Below are 17,137 nucleotides of genomic sequence, written 5' to 3'. Positions count from 1 at the left end.
CTTTTCTATCTCAGGAATTAGCTACCTAAAGCATCTCAAATGAATGGTAAATAGTTCTATTTTTAAGACAATTGAATCACCACCCAAATGTTTCCTTTAGGGGAAAATCATCATGACTTTCAGCTTGTGTTCACTGTGAACACCCCAGGTCCCCATGGGGTGCCCATGGGGTGCCCCAAGGGGGGCTACTCTGAAGTGTGTATTTGACACTGTTTCCAGGAATGATTCTAGAAGCATTATATTGATTGATAACCCCCTCCTTACTGACTGCTTTCCTTGTCTGGCCTTTCTCCCCTCCCCTTTGGCTGGCCTTTTTCTTCTCTTCTTGAATCATTCTAAACTACATTCAAGTCGTCTTCATTCAGAGACTACTCTTCTAAATCAGTAAACTTCTTTTGCAAAGAGCCTAATGTAATTGGTTATATAGTTTCCTGGCAGCAAAAGCAGGAGAGAGGCAACCTCTGGAAACAAGATCACAGAAAACAAAAAGATATGAAAGGCACCAAGAGTCAGTATCAAAGGAAATCTGAGAACAGTATTTAAAATGTTCAAAGGCAGATCTCTTGGGGCCCTTAGTGTATTAACAAGTAAACCAAACATCTAAATTGTTTCTAAAAGCATATATGTGTTACAAGTTGAAGGACATACTGAGGTCATGAGGACATACCCTCATGGCCACTCCATCTTACAGACTAGGTTTGAGCCTCTGTGGAAAGATTAGACCAGGAAAAGAGGGAGATTCCATGGGGTCTGCGGAGCCCAGGTGACAAAGGAAGCTGCCTGACTGAGGAAAGGACCACCTGGCTTCCACTCGAATGCAAACCACTATGACGCCCGCTGTCCTGGGGGCTGCTGTGGACAATGTCAGGGACAAACAGGCTGGGAGAAAGGCCAGGGGACCTGGTACAGCCATGCTCTCATGCTGGCCACCGGCAGTGCTGGTACCTTAAAGGGTTTTCCAGAGCGAATACACAAAAATCTGAATGGGCTTCCTTCAAAGCACTTGGAGACTACTCTCCCACCACGGGAGTCTCAGGAAAAACTCCAGAAAACTGAGACTTACTGATTCAAGTAAGGACTAAAGAGCTGATGTGATCCGGGGTTAGCCTGACCTAATTTATAGTCATAGACCAGCCAGGAAACTGAGATATGTTTGATATATATATATATTTCACAGCTGAGGGAAAATAGAGATTGAAGTATATATATGTACTTCCTTCATATTTATATATATATACACACTCACACATATGAAGGAAGTATACCAAAATGTAAAAAAAAATGATTATTTTAGGGAATGAATATATTTTTTTCTTCTTTATACTTTCCTGCATTATGTTTCCCCTAATAATCACATGTACTTCTTTAGTTATATAAATAATACCTATAAAAAGCAAGACAGCATAAATGTCTAGGCAAAATAATTTCCTAATAATTCGAAGCTTTCAGGGGCTGAGAAACCCATATTGCCTTCCAGTTCTGATAAATCCAATACATTTTTCTCTGTTTCTTTTGACGGCACTCAAAAGTTAGCTTCCCCTCCCCTTAAATCCTGCATTTGGAGGGCCTCAGAAAGATGGAGGACTCAGTGACCCCGGGAGGATGGCAGATGTTCATTAGCAACCTGTGGCCTGAAACCCTCTTCTAGGGGAAGTGGGCCTGGGGCGGTTTACCTTCGGTGCGCTCGGGGGCTTTGCCGCCCTTGGTGGCGGCTGTGCTGTTGACCGTCTCCGAGGACGTGCTCAGCTTGGTGCTGGGGTCCCGCTTGGGCTTGGGGGGTGGTTGTTTCCGGATGCCACAGCTGCGGTCATCATCTGTGCCCCCGACCGAGTGCAGGGACTGTGACCTCACGGAAAAGCCACTGGAGCAAGGATGGGGGAGTCGGTCCTGAGGAGCAGGCATCGTCATGAATCCCATGCGGAAATGTTTGCCCACGTAACTTGCTTCGTGGCCTCGCCCTGCTTCTCCATCTATGCTGTAAGAGAAAGCAGAGTGCAATCCGTGGAGAGAAACCGAGCCAGGGGATGCAAGGTCAGGGGTGCAGCCGCTTTTATCAGAGGTGCTAGTTCAAAGTTTAGCTCCACACCAATGCCCAGACATGCCCATTAGCAACAGAACAGCCCATACTCTCGCACTAAACATGACAGTACAGCAAACCTAACTTTATTGTGATCAGAAGTCCTAACACATTTCCTGGTACCCTGGTGTCCAGATACTCTCAAAATCGCACTCCATAGAAAAAGCACAAAGCACATTTCATCTGGATTGTCTTTCTTTACTTTGAGGTAACTTGGGTTGGTGGCTGAATAAGTAAACAAGAATTTCATGACAAGGAGTTGTAGACTGTCTTTCCGCACATGATTGAGGCCAAGTGGGCAGCACTTGAGACTCTTCTTCACTTCACCAGAATCACCCCGACTTTCGCCTGGTTAATGCAGTGGGAAAGCGGAAACAAACAACAGAGCTCGGGGGTTCTGTTGCCAGGCTCAAGGAGGAGAGAGAAAGAAGGAGAAAGAGAGGAAGGGAGACAGGCAGGAAGGAAGAGTAGGGAAGGGGAAGGCAGGACGGAAGGAAGGAAAGGTGGGAGGAAGGGATGGAGGGAGGAAAAATACTTGTTTACATCACTGAAGGACCTGCCAACCTCCTGTAGTTCTCCAGAAACCGCAGTTACACTATAACCTTAGTTCTGCTATAAGCTAGCCTCGCAGGATAAAAATAACAACATCTAATAAAGAGGTGTAGTAAAACAGCATCTGATCCTGGAGTAGTTCTAAACACCTAATAAATAATCAGAATATACAAAGTTTCCGAATGTAAGGTTCTTAAGTTTTACAGAGAAAAGTTTGAGCAAAAATGTAAAAACACAAATCTCTCAGTTTGAATCATATGGGAAATGACTCTTGGGCCCTTCTCTATGCCAATAAGTAATGGTGACTCTTTTATAAGAAAAAGGACATGAATATTAATATGAATTTTAAAGAGATTTTTCTATCATTTTCCCCACATATTCATATGTCATTAGAGGAACCAAAAAGAAACATTATTAGAAATATTTGACTGATTTTCTTAGACATGTATACGAATGGTAAAAGGTATCTTTGAGTATTGAGTCTACCTTTCTAGAAGTTTATTTAGATTTTTTTAAAACCTTAATTTTAGTTGACTCTGCCTTTAAAACTTAAGAAATGCCAAGTAAGTTTTGGCATTTCTCTTTATCTGTCTTTCATATCATTATGGCCCTTGGCATAAAGCTATCATTTTGGTAAAAACAGCAATGGGAAATGAGGTTTTGCCCTCCTCACCCGAGGACTTCTGACAGGGAGGTGACCGTGGTGGGCTCAGCCAGCAAGGGTTCAGCAAGAACAGGAGACTCTGTTTCAGGCATGGAATTCTGATGACAACTGGCCACTCAATCAAAAATAGTTGTTATTTTTATTTCATTTTTTTCCGAATGTCTTGAGTTGATATTCAGATTCTAGGTATACCATCTTTGCACAACAAAATAGACGTGGCTGGGAGCTCGGTGAGCTAATCAGAGCGAAGGCTACCCCGAAGCATGAATGCAACCGAAGGACAGCTCAGTGGAGGTCGTCAGGTCGTGGTGGTGAGCATCCTAAGTGCGTGCAGTGTCTTCACGTGTGTTATTTTCTCTGCGTTCAAGGACATCCATCAGAAAATAACTAGAAGCTCGCTCAAACGAACTGGTTTGCAAAACCTCATTGAGAATTTCAGACAGAAGAGAGGTGGTGGAGGTGGGGGATGGGCATGGTGGAAGGGGAGGGTCTGTCTTTGCTTTGTGATGATTGTGGCCTTGATCTTTCCCACAGAAGGTGAGATATTTGATTCCATATAACTTGGACTTCAATCAGTTTACTTTCTTATGTCCTTTCTTTATTTTTGTTGCCATATCACTGAGCAAAAGGTGCTAGGAACTTTAAGGATTTATTGAGACAGTCATCTTATTCCCTGTAACACAGACACAGGTGGGCATTAATGTGTGTCACTAATGCACACAGGCATTTGGGAGACAGTTACGAGGAATAATTGCATCAGCAATATCTCTGTTACCTCTGACCTAAATAGGGCTTGGACCTTTCCCCAAATAGATAATTAGTTCTGCTGCTTCATTTCAAAATTACTTTTTTTTCCAGTATAAAACACTTTCATCAACTCTGTGTTTTAGTTCATATACGTACATGGACACACACAGACACAACCACTAACACTTCTTGCAAAGGCTAATTCAGTGTATGCATCAAACAATAGCAGTTCTCCTGTGCAAGTTTAACTGGCCCAGGCTGTGAATGCAGGATGAAGAAAGGTGGAGAAGATAAGTTGGATACAAAGGCCATTGTCCGTGTCAAAGCTAAGGGTAAGCAATAAAAAGTTATGGTACATTAGTTTCAAGAGGCCATTAAAGACAATTAGTTTAAAGCAAATTGAAGACTGTGGAACATACCATACAATTAATTCCCGAATTTACTATAGAAACACGTGGAGGTTCTAAAATACGCAGATTCCTGCACCTATACTGAGGACAACTGTTGAATCATATCAGTTGAATCGGAATCTGTATAGGTGTAGCCAATGGGTTTGCATTTTTAAAAACTATATCCAGACGTTTCTTTTGTAGCCAGTCCAGGTACCACCCAGAAATGTTAAGAACAATAGTAAAATCCACTGATGAGCGGACATGTGTTAGTTAGAAACAGCCAAGAGACAGAATTATCCAAAAGTGAGACAAAGGAGACTTGTCAGAGGCCTGGTGAAATATCATAGGTAAGAAGAAAAAGAAAAATAAATAAACGAAAGGTAGAGTTTCTTAGATTTTGTTAGGTTATACTGCAGTAACAAACAATTGCCGATTCTTAGTGATTTACAACAACAAAGGTTTATTCCTTGCTTGTAACAATTAGATTGCCATGTATCAGCTGTAGCTATGCTCCCCCTGTCTTTATTCTAGGACGGAGCCCCTGTGGGATATGTTCCTGGGGCAGAGGGAGAAAAGCTTCTGCTCAGATGAGGCGTTATTTAACTTTTCACTCACATTTCATTGGCTAAAAGCAGCCTTACGGCCAATCTTGATGTGAAAGGGGTGGGGAAGTATTCTCCTCCAACAGCAAAGCACTGCCGGTTACATGACAATACGTGGGGATGCATAGTCCTCTTACAGGGAGAGGACCAAGTACCGGTACAGCAGTTGTGGCATACGCTGCTGAGGTGTCCCTTCATGAGAGAACTTGCCATGAGGAATGAAGTTAGCTGACAGCCAGTGATGCACTGGGGGGACTTTGAATTTCTGCCACCATAATTCTGAGCTTTACAGGGTTAGAGGTCCTTGTCTGCAAATGGAGCCCACTCTTTCTAGAAGACACAGCAAGGGTCCCATTAAACAAGAAACTTCAGCTGCCTCCTGGGTGATTTGAACTTCCTTCACAGAGTGGTCAGCAGGCGACAAAATGAGTCTCCACTGCGGATGAGATCATGGGCCCCCATCAGCAGGAGGAGGCGGGGCTGCTGTCACATGATGGGGGAGAGAGAAACATGTGTGGGGCTCCTCTTGATACTCTTGCCCAATTGTGATTTTGAAACATCACGTGCAGTAACTTTGACCTGAAAAAGTCTCCGTGACTAGGGGTTCCAATCTCTCATGGAAGAGGGATTAGTCGCACCACCCAGTAAGCCACTGAAACCAGGAGAGGTGTTAGCTGAGGGTGAGAGAGAGTGTCAGCCACAGCCCCGTATAAATTGCAGTGATGAAAACTGAAGTTCATCACGCTAACCATCCCCTTATAAAGTTCCCCTCAGGAAGAGTCTCTTGAAAACTATATTAAAAAAAAAATGCTCCCAACCCTACAAGAGAGAGGCTTCTACTGAACTTGAGACAAATTGTGGTGACCCATCAAGTAGGTGGCTCAGATCTCTGTCAGAAGAGAAACTTCTCTAAGGACAGAAGTTCGCTGCCAGACACCAGCTACAGGCTTCAAATCTGGGGCAACACTTTAGTCAACGCAGTCTGTTCCTGGAAAGCTTCTAGCCAATAGCTGAGCGTGTTGTGGTGTGGGACCTGGCTGTTTCTGCCCAGTGTGGGAGTCCTTTCTGGGGCAATCTCTGCGTCAGAGTTCCGCTACTGGGCCGGCTGAGGCTTGCCCATCGCTATGCCACGGTCTGGTTGAAGGCTCTTCCTATCCAATCATTTCCCCATGTCCTTCTCCTTTCACAGCTGCCAGGCCTGCATCTTGGCCTGAGGCTTGTCCTGCCTGTTCCTGCTTCTTCCCTATCCCAGACATCCTCCTCAATAAATGTCTCACAGTTCTCCCCATTCAGCTTGGTGTCTGCCTTCTAGAGGGCATGACCCGACGTACTCGGGAACAATCATACAACTTATGACATTCAAAGAAACCAAAGAAGAGGGAAGTGAAAGCTTAAAAGCAAACCTGAGACCGCAGAAGTAAGAAATGCATGTGAAAAATAGGACATTCTCTGGCTCCAGACTGGGCATTTAAATGGTGGTTGGTGAGGGAGGAACCAACTCCCCTGTAGGAACACTTGGCTTGAAATGAAGTTTATGGGGGCTGAAGAAAGCAGTCTTTTTGCAATAAGACTCTAACACTCAAGATAGATTAAGCCTGACACATCTCATGCTATAAAAATAAAAATAAGTTTCATAATCCTGAATTTAAACAAGTATACTTTTTCTCACACTGTGTAGGCAATGTTGCAAGATCTAATTGTGTTGGTTAGTTTTTCCCTTATGAAATGCACACAAAAATAATGAATTGCTTAAGTTGAGGGAGGTCGTTTACCCAGAGGTAACTGATAAAATATTGGTACGCTTCTCACCCAAACAACTTATTGCCCAATGGACAGACCCGGATAACTGTGTCTGGAATCACTGACTTGTGGGCTCCCCCCCATAGTTTCCTCATTAAGCAGCGACACAACATTAGCTACTGGCCCCCAAGACCATTTCCTTACCTGTTATTTAGTAGAACTGACTTCATGGAGTTGTAATCCAGTTTACCCGAGGTAATGGTATATGAAGCACTTAACACTGAGTCTGGTATATAATACGCAGTCAGTAATTTTAGCTTTAAAATTCCTACTTTTAAATCCACACCTCCTGAATCTCGTTTATGGAATGGTCGTTTGCATTGTACGGCCACGTCTCTGAAGTGTGGTATGCGGTACCATGTAACCTCACAAGTGCACAGAGTCAAAACAAAATCCTACATTTAACTCAAACTATCAAGATTATCTAGGCAACTATATTTTTCATGCTCTTAACTTTCTTCAACACTTGCTTCAGCTTTTCAAAGCACCTTTTGATCAGGGCTGACAAGGAAAGCTACAAAACAAGGATTTCAAAACTGCTTTGACGCTGCTTTCGACAGAAGTTGTGATTTGTCTGGCTGTCATCTTGAAAATCTATCAATGTTGTGTGTCTCTTCCTAAGAACCATTTCCTTTCAGAGATCAAAAACACAGCCTCTGAGAAGGGTGAGCTGCCAAGGTGAGATGTCACCTCTAAGAGTGACAGGGTTGTACCTTCTGTGTGTACTTTTGAAGCAAACATGCCAGTGTTTCAGAGCAGAGTCTTCCTTGAGAACCACTGGAGAAAAATAGAATCCCAGTCCATGTACCTCCTCCTTCCAGCATAGCTTGGAAGTCAGAATACTCAATAAAGGACCACCTAGGAGTTTGTTAGCTTGAATATTTGCTTCTTCTGGGACAATTCTGTGAAGCTGAGTTCAAAAATCCATCTGTGATACTAATGTGTAATTCAGTCTATTTCTACTTGTGCAAACTTCTGAGCCACCTGGAATTTTTTATGTTAATTTTTCAAGGAAAAGTATTTATCTGGTATCAGCGAATGGGCACATTTAATTGTAAAGTAAATTGGGGAAAATCTGAAAGGAAAAATGGAGGCTTTAGCTGTAGAGGAGATAATGAAATCTGCCTGTGGCCAAGTGGATGGCTCGTATCCACTAACCATTCAAATCTTTCATGTTAGGCATTTTACTCTAAATGAATGGAAGGAAATCATATTTAGAATTTATCCTTAAAATTATGACTTTAAAAGTTTATATTTGATGTTGCCTCCTTCTTGCCTTCTCTTTGGACACAAGACACCAAATGCCAGCGACCCTGCTCTGCCCAGGGAGTCCCCCCCCCCAGGTCACCTTCTTTAGAACTTGCCCCTGTTCTCCTTCAATATCAGCCACTTCTAGGTATCATTTCCAGCTAAGCAATCTATGCTCTTGAAAAATTGTGCAGAGTAAGAGCCAAGAGATTAATGTGTTACACCTTTTCCTGTTTTGACAGGAAATATGCCTCAACCCAAAGTCAGACTTTCAGGAGGGTCAAAATTGGTTATATCTGCAACAGTTTTTGGCAGACGGAACTCATCATGCAATTCATCATATTCACACTCCTCCCAGCCCCATGGGGCCTTTGTGAGTACAAGTGACTGTTTGTCCATTCACCTTGACCTTCTCAAGGGCAGGTCTCCCGTCTTCGTGCTCACCAAAGTAGTCTCTAGCACATTCTACATGCTCAGACATATGTTTTATGAAGGAAAAAAAAGGAAAAGTCCACTTTGGAGATAGCCAGATAGAAGGCTCAGCTGCAGAATTTCCTGGACATTAGTTATTTGTGCTTCTTAAAAAATTCATTCGCCCTGTTCCTGGTAAGGGATATTTCTGTGGGGAGACCAACCTTCTTCCTCTAAGTCGAGTGCGCTCCTCAGACGCAGCCAATCGACCACTAGATCCCTCCGACCACCACGACTATATCGTAGGGACTGGCGAATGCCTTGGATTGGTCCAGCCACAGTACACACCATGATCCGCCTCATTCTTCTCGCCACAAGGAAGGGACATGACGGGGACCAGGTCTGTGGCATTGTAGAAGACGCGGATGTAGTTACGCCCGCAGCTAGGGCAATCTAGGACCTCTTGGTTATGTCAACTTCTAAATCCCATTTTGTTGAAGCTAAATGTAGTTAGATTTTCCGACGCTTGCTTTGGAAAAAGTCTTGAAGAAACCAATATAATGCAGCAGTTACTAAGTAAATATTTTGGCTAATTTATGTCAGAACATGCATTTGGGGCCAGGTAAGGACTAGGAATGGCACAGAGCAGGAAGTGAATGCATCGTACTAATTATCGCTTGAAAATATGTTTCCTATTTAACACTATAAATTAAAACAACTAACTGCTTTATATGCTTGCCCCATATATATAATTTTAATCATGCAATATACTTTGATGTGGTAACTTGGCTCCAGTAAAATTAAACTGCGTTCATATTTTCTTCCAAATTGTTCACTCACCATTACCCTTAATAGTTTCCCTGAGCCCTAATTGCTCATTCAAAGCCATGATATGTGGATATTTTTGCCTCAGGCTCAAACATTTGTTTTCACCACTTCGTATCCTCAGTGATATCTATTTCCTAGTTTTGTGCTCCTAATATCTTAAGACTCCTAGATTTCTTTTCAGACATGAATTTCCTGTGTCTGGAAGTTTGTTGATGTTTCTGGTATCTTAAGGTCAAGTGCTAAAAATGTAAGCTTTATACACCTTTTTATTGACTGCTGTGATAAACTATTATTGAAAAAGTAGAGAAAACAAAACAATAAAATAACTGTCCCAAAGATAGGAAACCCAGATTCCATCAGCTCCATATGTCATACTTAAAATTGATACTCTTAAGCATCAAAAATGTTATTTCTCCTTGGTAGGATATTTCAACTCTGCCCAAAATTGGGTATCTCAAAAATAAGCTGAGATTTATAATCAACCATTCACTAGCTATCTAATTTTAGGTAAAAGGCCTATAATTTCCGAGCCTCAACTACTTTTATAATGGGGTACATACTTCTCAGGGGGATTATAAGAAATTAAAATAAGTAAAAAATTTCAAAAGCACCTGGCAAAGTGGCTGGAAAAAGTAAAAGCTATACACATATTAATTTACCTCCCCTACCTTCCTGACTTGCCAGGGAACTCTACCAATTTTCGTCTTTCTGTTCTCTGCAATAAAAGAGGCATTTTAATGTTTGCACCCTAATACTCTAACAATATGAATGAATTTTGTTTACGTCTGTAAGGTGGCATTGACTGTAATTATCAGGTAATATGCTTCCAAATGCAAATGGGGTGGGGGCGGGGTGAGATCTTGCTGAAAAGTGAAGGGAAAGGAACAAAAATAAATAATTTCTTTTTCCTGTCATAATTATAACTGGGTGTTGTCTAGAATTAGGCAAATTGATTGCATATATTTTATGGTTATTTCTGTCAAAACCTCATCATAATTCGAGATTTTTACAAACATTAGGGCTCAAGGAAATCGTGACTGGGGAGTTCTGCTTGAAAAACAAATATGCCATTACTTTTCTGTTACTTATCACCCAGAGTTTGAGGAGGATGTTGCTGTCCATCAATTTGATGCTTAGTCGTAACAATAAAATGAGGATGTTAGATTGAGGAGTTGAGAGATATTTCTTTAACCTTTATCAAAAGTCCTTTTATTCACTTCTAAGATTCTAAAGAGGCAGGACGGAAATATAATGCTTATTAAGCTCAGAACAAATTTTATGGAACATTTTTAAGAGACTTATTTTTACTTGAAGCATGACAAGTGTTTTTAAGATTAACATATGTTATTATGTATGGCACTTGGGAATCTAAAATTAAAACATTCTTATTTCTATACATAAATAATATAAGACGCCTTTACCCCTTGGAGTGTCATGGCTTAAAGAGAGGATATAGGAAAAATTCAAATCAAATCATAATATTCAGATTCAACTTAGAATATAGTTTACAGAAGTTAACGTCGTGGGAGATGTTTTCCAAAAATTCAACCAAAGAAGGGGAGGTTCTGGAGAATATATTTTATTTGTGTCTTTAAAACTGACATAAGCTTTGAATATGTTTTGAGAACATGCCAAGTTTTTAGAAATGAGTTTGGTTAACCATATGTGGTTCCTTTTTTCAACCTAGAAGTAGGAACTAGAAATTCAGAACATTAACATATAATGGCCTTGAACTTCCTCAACAGAAGGGGCTACCTTAACTCCAATTTAAAGTATAATAACTGGTTTCCCTTTCCAAAGGTATAATGTTTATGGAGGAAGAAACAACTCTCTGTGTTGAGTCATTTCATTAATTTACTATTTATTTACAAATATCTGAATGTCTACCCTTTGTCCGTTAGTGACCAAAGCAGTGTGGTCCATGTCCTCGGGATCACAGGCTACTCAACAAGCATGACTTCAGCACCATGTGGTCAGATGTTCACTCAGAGGAAGTATTGGGCAGGTGCAATGAGGCCCTAACCAGACTGAAGGTCTGGGAAGTCCCTCGGGAGGAAGTGGCTTTTCCATCTGATACAGAACATGAGTAAGACTTAATCAGATAAAGGAGAGAAGGGAGAAGAGCATTCGTGTGCTGACAGTTGAGATCTAGAAAAGCTGAGAAATTACAGAGAGAGACATTTGCACAGAACTTGATGGGAGCTCCTTTGCCTTGGTTTTACAATGGCTGGAACAACATTTGGCTATAAGCGAGTACCCAATAAGTACATATTAATCCAATAAATGAAGAAATATACGATTGGAAATAGTTCAGAAACAACTCCCATGTTTCTTAAGTACAGATGAATGATTGTGATATTTAAAAACATCGTGCTCCATTTCCCCCTTTCCTTCGGCTGCCATTTTCTTAATTCCCATCCTTGTTGGAAGAGTTAGTAATTTGAATGCAGGGATCAGCTTAATCCCACCCTCTCCATCTCCACTGGCCTGCTTTGCTTTAGGTGTTCCTCCTGTCTTAGCTAAATTAATGCAATTGCCTCTAGCTGATCTTTTCCTACAATGCTTCCAGATGTACCCTTGTAAATGCACATTTGCTCATGTCACTCTCTAAGTGAAGACGCTTTGATAGCTTTTCCAGTTTTTCAGACCAAAAATCCAAACTTTTATGTGACACTTGAGGTTGTTGAAGGTTTGAATTCTATACCAAGTCTCAACTGCAGCGTGTTTCCTCCTTGACATTAAGGTCGCTCTAATGTAGCCATGCTCCCCCACAGCCACATTCGAGATCTAAAACAGAGCTCAAAACTGACCCTATGCCGTGAGTGGCGATGAGTCTCGAGGACACAGAAAGGATAAACCATGACCTCAGCCAATAGTCATGCTGCTCTCTCTGCCAGAACTAAATCATTCCTTCAGCTAAAATGTCTTTTAGGACTTAATTCAGATGTGGTCCCTTTGAGGAAGGCCTCCATGCTCAGCAAGGTTCTCTCAAGGCTGAACCCAGGGCCAGTCCTCTGGGATGCTGGAAGATTCTATGCTTCACCCTGTGAGACCACCTCCTTCAGGGCACAATACAATGGCCACCTGTGAATTGATCTCCTCTATGAGTCAGGTCCCAGCAATACGTTGCAGCTTAGAGAGTCACGAGGGTGAATGAAAAGTACACTTAAGAAAGGTCAGAAAACTCTAGCCCTTTATAGAATCATTGTAAAAATGAGCTGTCAATTGATGAAAATACTGGGCGGTTTCATCTCCTATATCAAAACAAAAATCATTCCATATCTTTCTAAATAACATTTTTAAGTTATCTGGAGGTAACTTAAGGTTACCCTTCTTAAAAGTTAACATAGTACCACATTTACAAATAGTACACACCCCATAATACCTGTTTCAAAGCTTAAGACCCCTGTCATAGTAAATCTGAGTTCTTTGGCAAAGCACCTTAAGGTCTTCTTCACTGAGAATACTGTTGCCTGCCCTCCAAGGAGAGGTCCCTTTGTCATTTTTCTCCTCTCCAGCTTTCAATTTTTTCACACCTTTACCTACACAATCTTTCAAAGGTCTTCTGACTCAGTCTTTCCCATCAGGATTTTTTGACACATATTTATCGTTCCTCTTGGTCATCTATTGGCTTATTCTTATCAGCAACCTGAAACACGTCAAAACATTACAAGCTCCCTTTTCTTTGGAAACACTTTCTCTCAAACAGTTGTGAGTTCCTGCCCCATCTCTCTTGTTCTCTCTCTCTTCCTTCCTTCCACTCTCCCTGTCTTCCTTCTTCCCTTTTATTCTTCCCTCTTTCCTTTCTTCCTTCTCTCTCGTTCATTTATTAAATCACTCATTCATCTTTAATTCACAAATACTTACTGAGTACCTTTTTGTGGTTAAAACATTGTTAGCTGCTTGAGATTAACCTTTAAACAAGGCATCGGATTCTCAAAAGTCTTGTCTCCTTGTGACAAGTCCACAAATCACACCCTCTCTGTATCTGTCGTGTTCTGATTTCTAGCACCGAAGAGTTGACTGAAATGTTTTCTTTTTTAAGTCACTTTTCCTTGCTAATCCCATAATGTAAGATGTTCGTTTACTTCTCTGTCTGGGTTCTTCTTGGTCTCTTTAGAGCTGTTTTCTCTCATCTAGACCACAGCTTCTTTCTGAGATGTCCCATTTCCCTCATCCTCCCTGATATTACCCTTTTCATCCCTCATCTTTCTGGGTATCTTCACTGAGCTATCTTCTTGCCCTTCATGCTGCAGTGTAGGCCAAGGTGCTGTTTCCATTGTTCTCTTTTCTCTGTACTTGTCCTTCACAAGTGTCAGATTTTAAGACTTCAAGGCTTTATCTTACTTATATGATTTCTCAAGCTAATATTTGACTGTTTCTGCATTCTGAGACATATATTTGCCCTCCCAACAAAATGCTGGATATTTCCAAATGGATATTCCTTTGACACTCAAGGTCAGTATGTTTCAAAACAAACCCAGCATCATCTCCCTGCTCCTTCTAATGAAATTCTGTCTTCAGTAGCATCATCACTATCTCAGCCACAGAGACCAACGCTTCCAAGTAATTTTGATACATATATTCCTTGTATGTGTACATACTCAACCGGTCAGCAAATCCTCCCTATTCTCCCTGGTCTCACACCGGTCTTCTACTTTCCAAACCATACACAAAGCTTCTATTAACTTTTTGGTCTTGGCTACTAAGTGATAACTTACTTAGATTCTCTATCTCAATTTTCCCTTGCACTAATCATGAACCTGAAAAAACAGTCCTAAAAAGGAAATAGGATTACTTCATTTCCCTTCTTTAGAATCTTCAGGATTACCCCAAAATAGAGTCCACTTCCTCTGTGGATAACTGAGGCTTTGCATGATGTGACCAGCCTCGTTTCCAGTCTTGTCATATTAACCACTCATAATTCTGTCCCACTGGGACAGACTTCCTCTTCAAAATAAGCCTCCACACCAAAAGAAAATTTCAAGTTCAGCAGGGCCTAAATCGAATGCCATTTCCTCTTTGAATCTTTCATCAATACAGCCTCTCTTCTCTAGCTTGAATTTCTTTTGTATTAATTTTTCCTTTCTGCCTCATATTATAACTGATATGTACAAACATAAGATTTAGAGTTTTTGAGGGGTAGGTATTAAATTTTATACATTTCTTTATTTCCAATGCATCTGGTATATTTCTTTGACCATGAAAAGTAACATGTAAGTGCTTAGGAATTTAAATCAAGTTTAGACATTAATTAAAAGGAGTATATAGTTAATTATGCTAACATATTATTTCTAGGGGTATATTAAATTAAAGGGTTACAACTGTTTGGAAAATTTTGCTTCACTAAAATAAATCTGACAGATGAAAGTTTTTTGAAATAGAAGTTTGATTTAGAAGGAAGTGAGGAAATAAAGTAAAATATAGAGAATAAGTACATATGTCATCCAGAAATCCCCAAAGTCTAAAGAGAACTGAGTTCAAGATCCACAATTAAATAGTCAAGCCCCCTTTTTTTTTTTCCAGGAAGCACCTGCAAAGTGGAAAAAAAATATATAGTCTGTGCATCTCCATAAAAAAGACACTATAAATCTTACGCATACACACACACACACTCCGCACCCACACTTTTTATCCACCCTACTTAGGAGATTCAGTTTCTAGCTCTGCTCCTAAACCGTGTGACCACTAGAGAATTCATTTCCAAACAGATTCATTTATGTATCAAACGGAGCAGTAATATGTAATCCAATGATCCCTAAGGATCTTCGTGGGTTAAATTAAGAATGTAAAACAAGGTTGTATCCATGAAGCATTTTTTCTGTTTAGCAACAAAACAAAAACATTCATAAATTTTTTTATTGAATGCACTACTTTGACAAACTGGTAAAGTGGAGAACTGTACTCCTTGGCATTTTTAAAATATATTTTTAAAAGAGCAATAAAAAAGTGCCCGCAGTTCTCTAAACCAACCTTCCATCCCTCATCCATACAATCAGAGTGACATGTAAATGTGAGTCGCTGGAGATACTACTTAAGAACCAAATACTCATTCATAGATGCATTAGTTCCTCTAAATGGAATGGCCAATGTGCCGTCTTTACTCACAACAGGTTGCACATCAGCTTAATGCACCCAAATGTAATAACATGATAGATTGAATTATAGATGCCATTGACTGCCTATGCAGAGGCCAGAAGCCTGGCTCCCTGTTTTTCTAGAATGACTTTCCTGGAACAACTCACTTTCCCTGATTGGTTTCTTTCAGACAAAATAATTGAATCTAATGCTCTGTGTCAATGCAAGCACTTGGATTATTTGTTTTATGGCTTCATGGTGGAGCCCTTAGGGGTTTCAGAGTCTGTTGTTAAAATTTGCCTTTGATCAAACCTCACCCTCTCTTACACATCTTTATTCATGACAAATTAGAAGCTATTATCACAACATTTTAGCAACACTTTCCATGCACACAGTGCATCTTAAAATAAAAAGAAACAATTTCGCTATTATAATGAATGCAGTACCTTCAATGGCCTCATTATAATATTTATCATCTGTTATTTGTTGCTTGTGACAGCACTGTGAGCATATGCAGTCCAATAGTGAAAGATACACACCCCGCAGGGTACGCAGTTTAGTGGCGAGCGCATTTCAATCCAAGATCTATCTTACGAAAGTAAACCATTCTATACATGCACAGGCAAGGGGACCAGGGAAGTGTGCCTTCATGGCTGCCTCACGGAAATGGAAATGGGAGCTTCTTGTTTGCTGAAGAATGGTGCAACTTAAGGAGGACAATTGACTCAATGATTCTTTGGCACAAGTTGGGATTCTTCCCATTTATAGCTGTCATTTGTGGGGATGTGTTTCCATTTCCTCTTAAAAGAGTTGGCAAGCCTTGAAAAATATAGGATTTGAATCCAGATTGGAGTCACCAAAGGGGATTTTAATTACAACTCATGGAGTTTAAGAAATGGAACATGCAAAGTTGTACGTTTTAGGTTAATTTAGGAACACTACATAAGACACAGTGTTAATAAACACACGTTTCCTGACCACTCCCTTTCTTGAAATTTCTGTTAAGATATCTTTTTTCTTCCTATCTCAGCCACCACTCTTAAGGTCAGAACTTGGACCTTTTGATTACCGGTAACTTTACCCCCCCCATAACCTAAATCTTAAGCATTTGTATCATTGATTACTAACATTTGTTTTTCCAGCTTACTCCCTCTGCTTGCTTAACCTCAAGTCTCCTCTGACACTTTTTTGGAAATCTTGTCCATTGGTCTTGCAATCTTCTCTGTGTTCTCCCTCCATCAGTATAAATCTTGTCTTTCTGCATGCAGCTTAAGTTTTATGGTCAACCTTTGTTATCACTCCCTTCAAATGCCATCAACACTCTGTCCTTCATGCAGTGTTCTTGTGGTGAGCATGGTTGTGTCCGATGCAAGGTCATGATCAGGAAATTCAGGGTAATAGCAGGAGAGGCTGTCATCATCACATGCACGGGTGACCTGAAGCAACAAACCAGATTTGGTCTGCAGTCTCCTCTCGTCTTTCTGCCATAGTACTACTAGGTGGGTCTACTGAGGATCCACTTAATGAGCATTCCCTTGCTCAAATGCCCACAACAGCATTTAATTTTAAAATATTTTATAATGTGACAACACCACACATATTTGATCATATTTCCTGCCACTAAATCCATGCATATCCATTCTCTCCTGCTGATCTCCATCAAAAACACAGATACTGATTAATTAATACATATCCAATCACTTAATTAAATCTGCAATTATTAAAGACCTATCTGTGC

General features: G+C 40.6%; 1 protein-coding gene across 6 annotated transcripts in view; it reads right to left on the bottom strand.

The window, feature by feature from the left end:
* Positions 1–17,137, bottom strand: part of NYAP2 (neuronal tyrosine-phosphorylated phosphoinositide-3-kinase adaptor 2) — a 217,164-nt gene that overhangs the window by 114,070 nt on the left and 85,957 nt on the right. For all 6 annotated transcript variants that reach the window (XM_045198413.2, XM_024564304.3, XM_045198415.2 and 3 more), the window contains one exon: positions 1,674–1,975. In XM_045198413.2, the coding sequence (XP_045054348.2) occupies positions 1,674–1,975 (302 nt within the window). The remainder of the gene's footprint in view (positions 1–1,673; positions 1,976–17,137) is intronic.

The sequence above is a fragment of the Desmodus rotundus genome, chromosome 2 (assembly GCF_022682495.2).
Source record: "Desmodus rotundus isolate HL8 chromosome 2, HLdesRot8A.1, whole genome shotgun sequence".
In the NCBI taxonomy this organism is placed as follows: Eukaryota; Metazoa; Chordata; class Mammalia; order Chiroptera; family Phyllostomidae; genus Desmodus; species Desmodus rotundus.
Note: the sequence above shows the minus strand (reverse complement) of the source record. Positions and strands in the feature narration are given on the sequence as shown.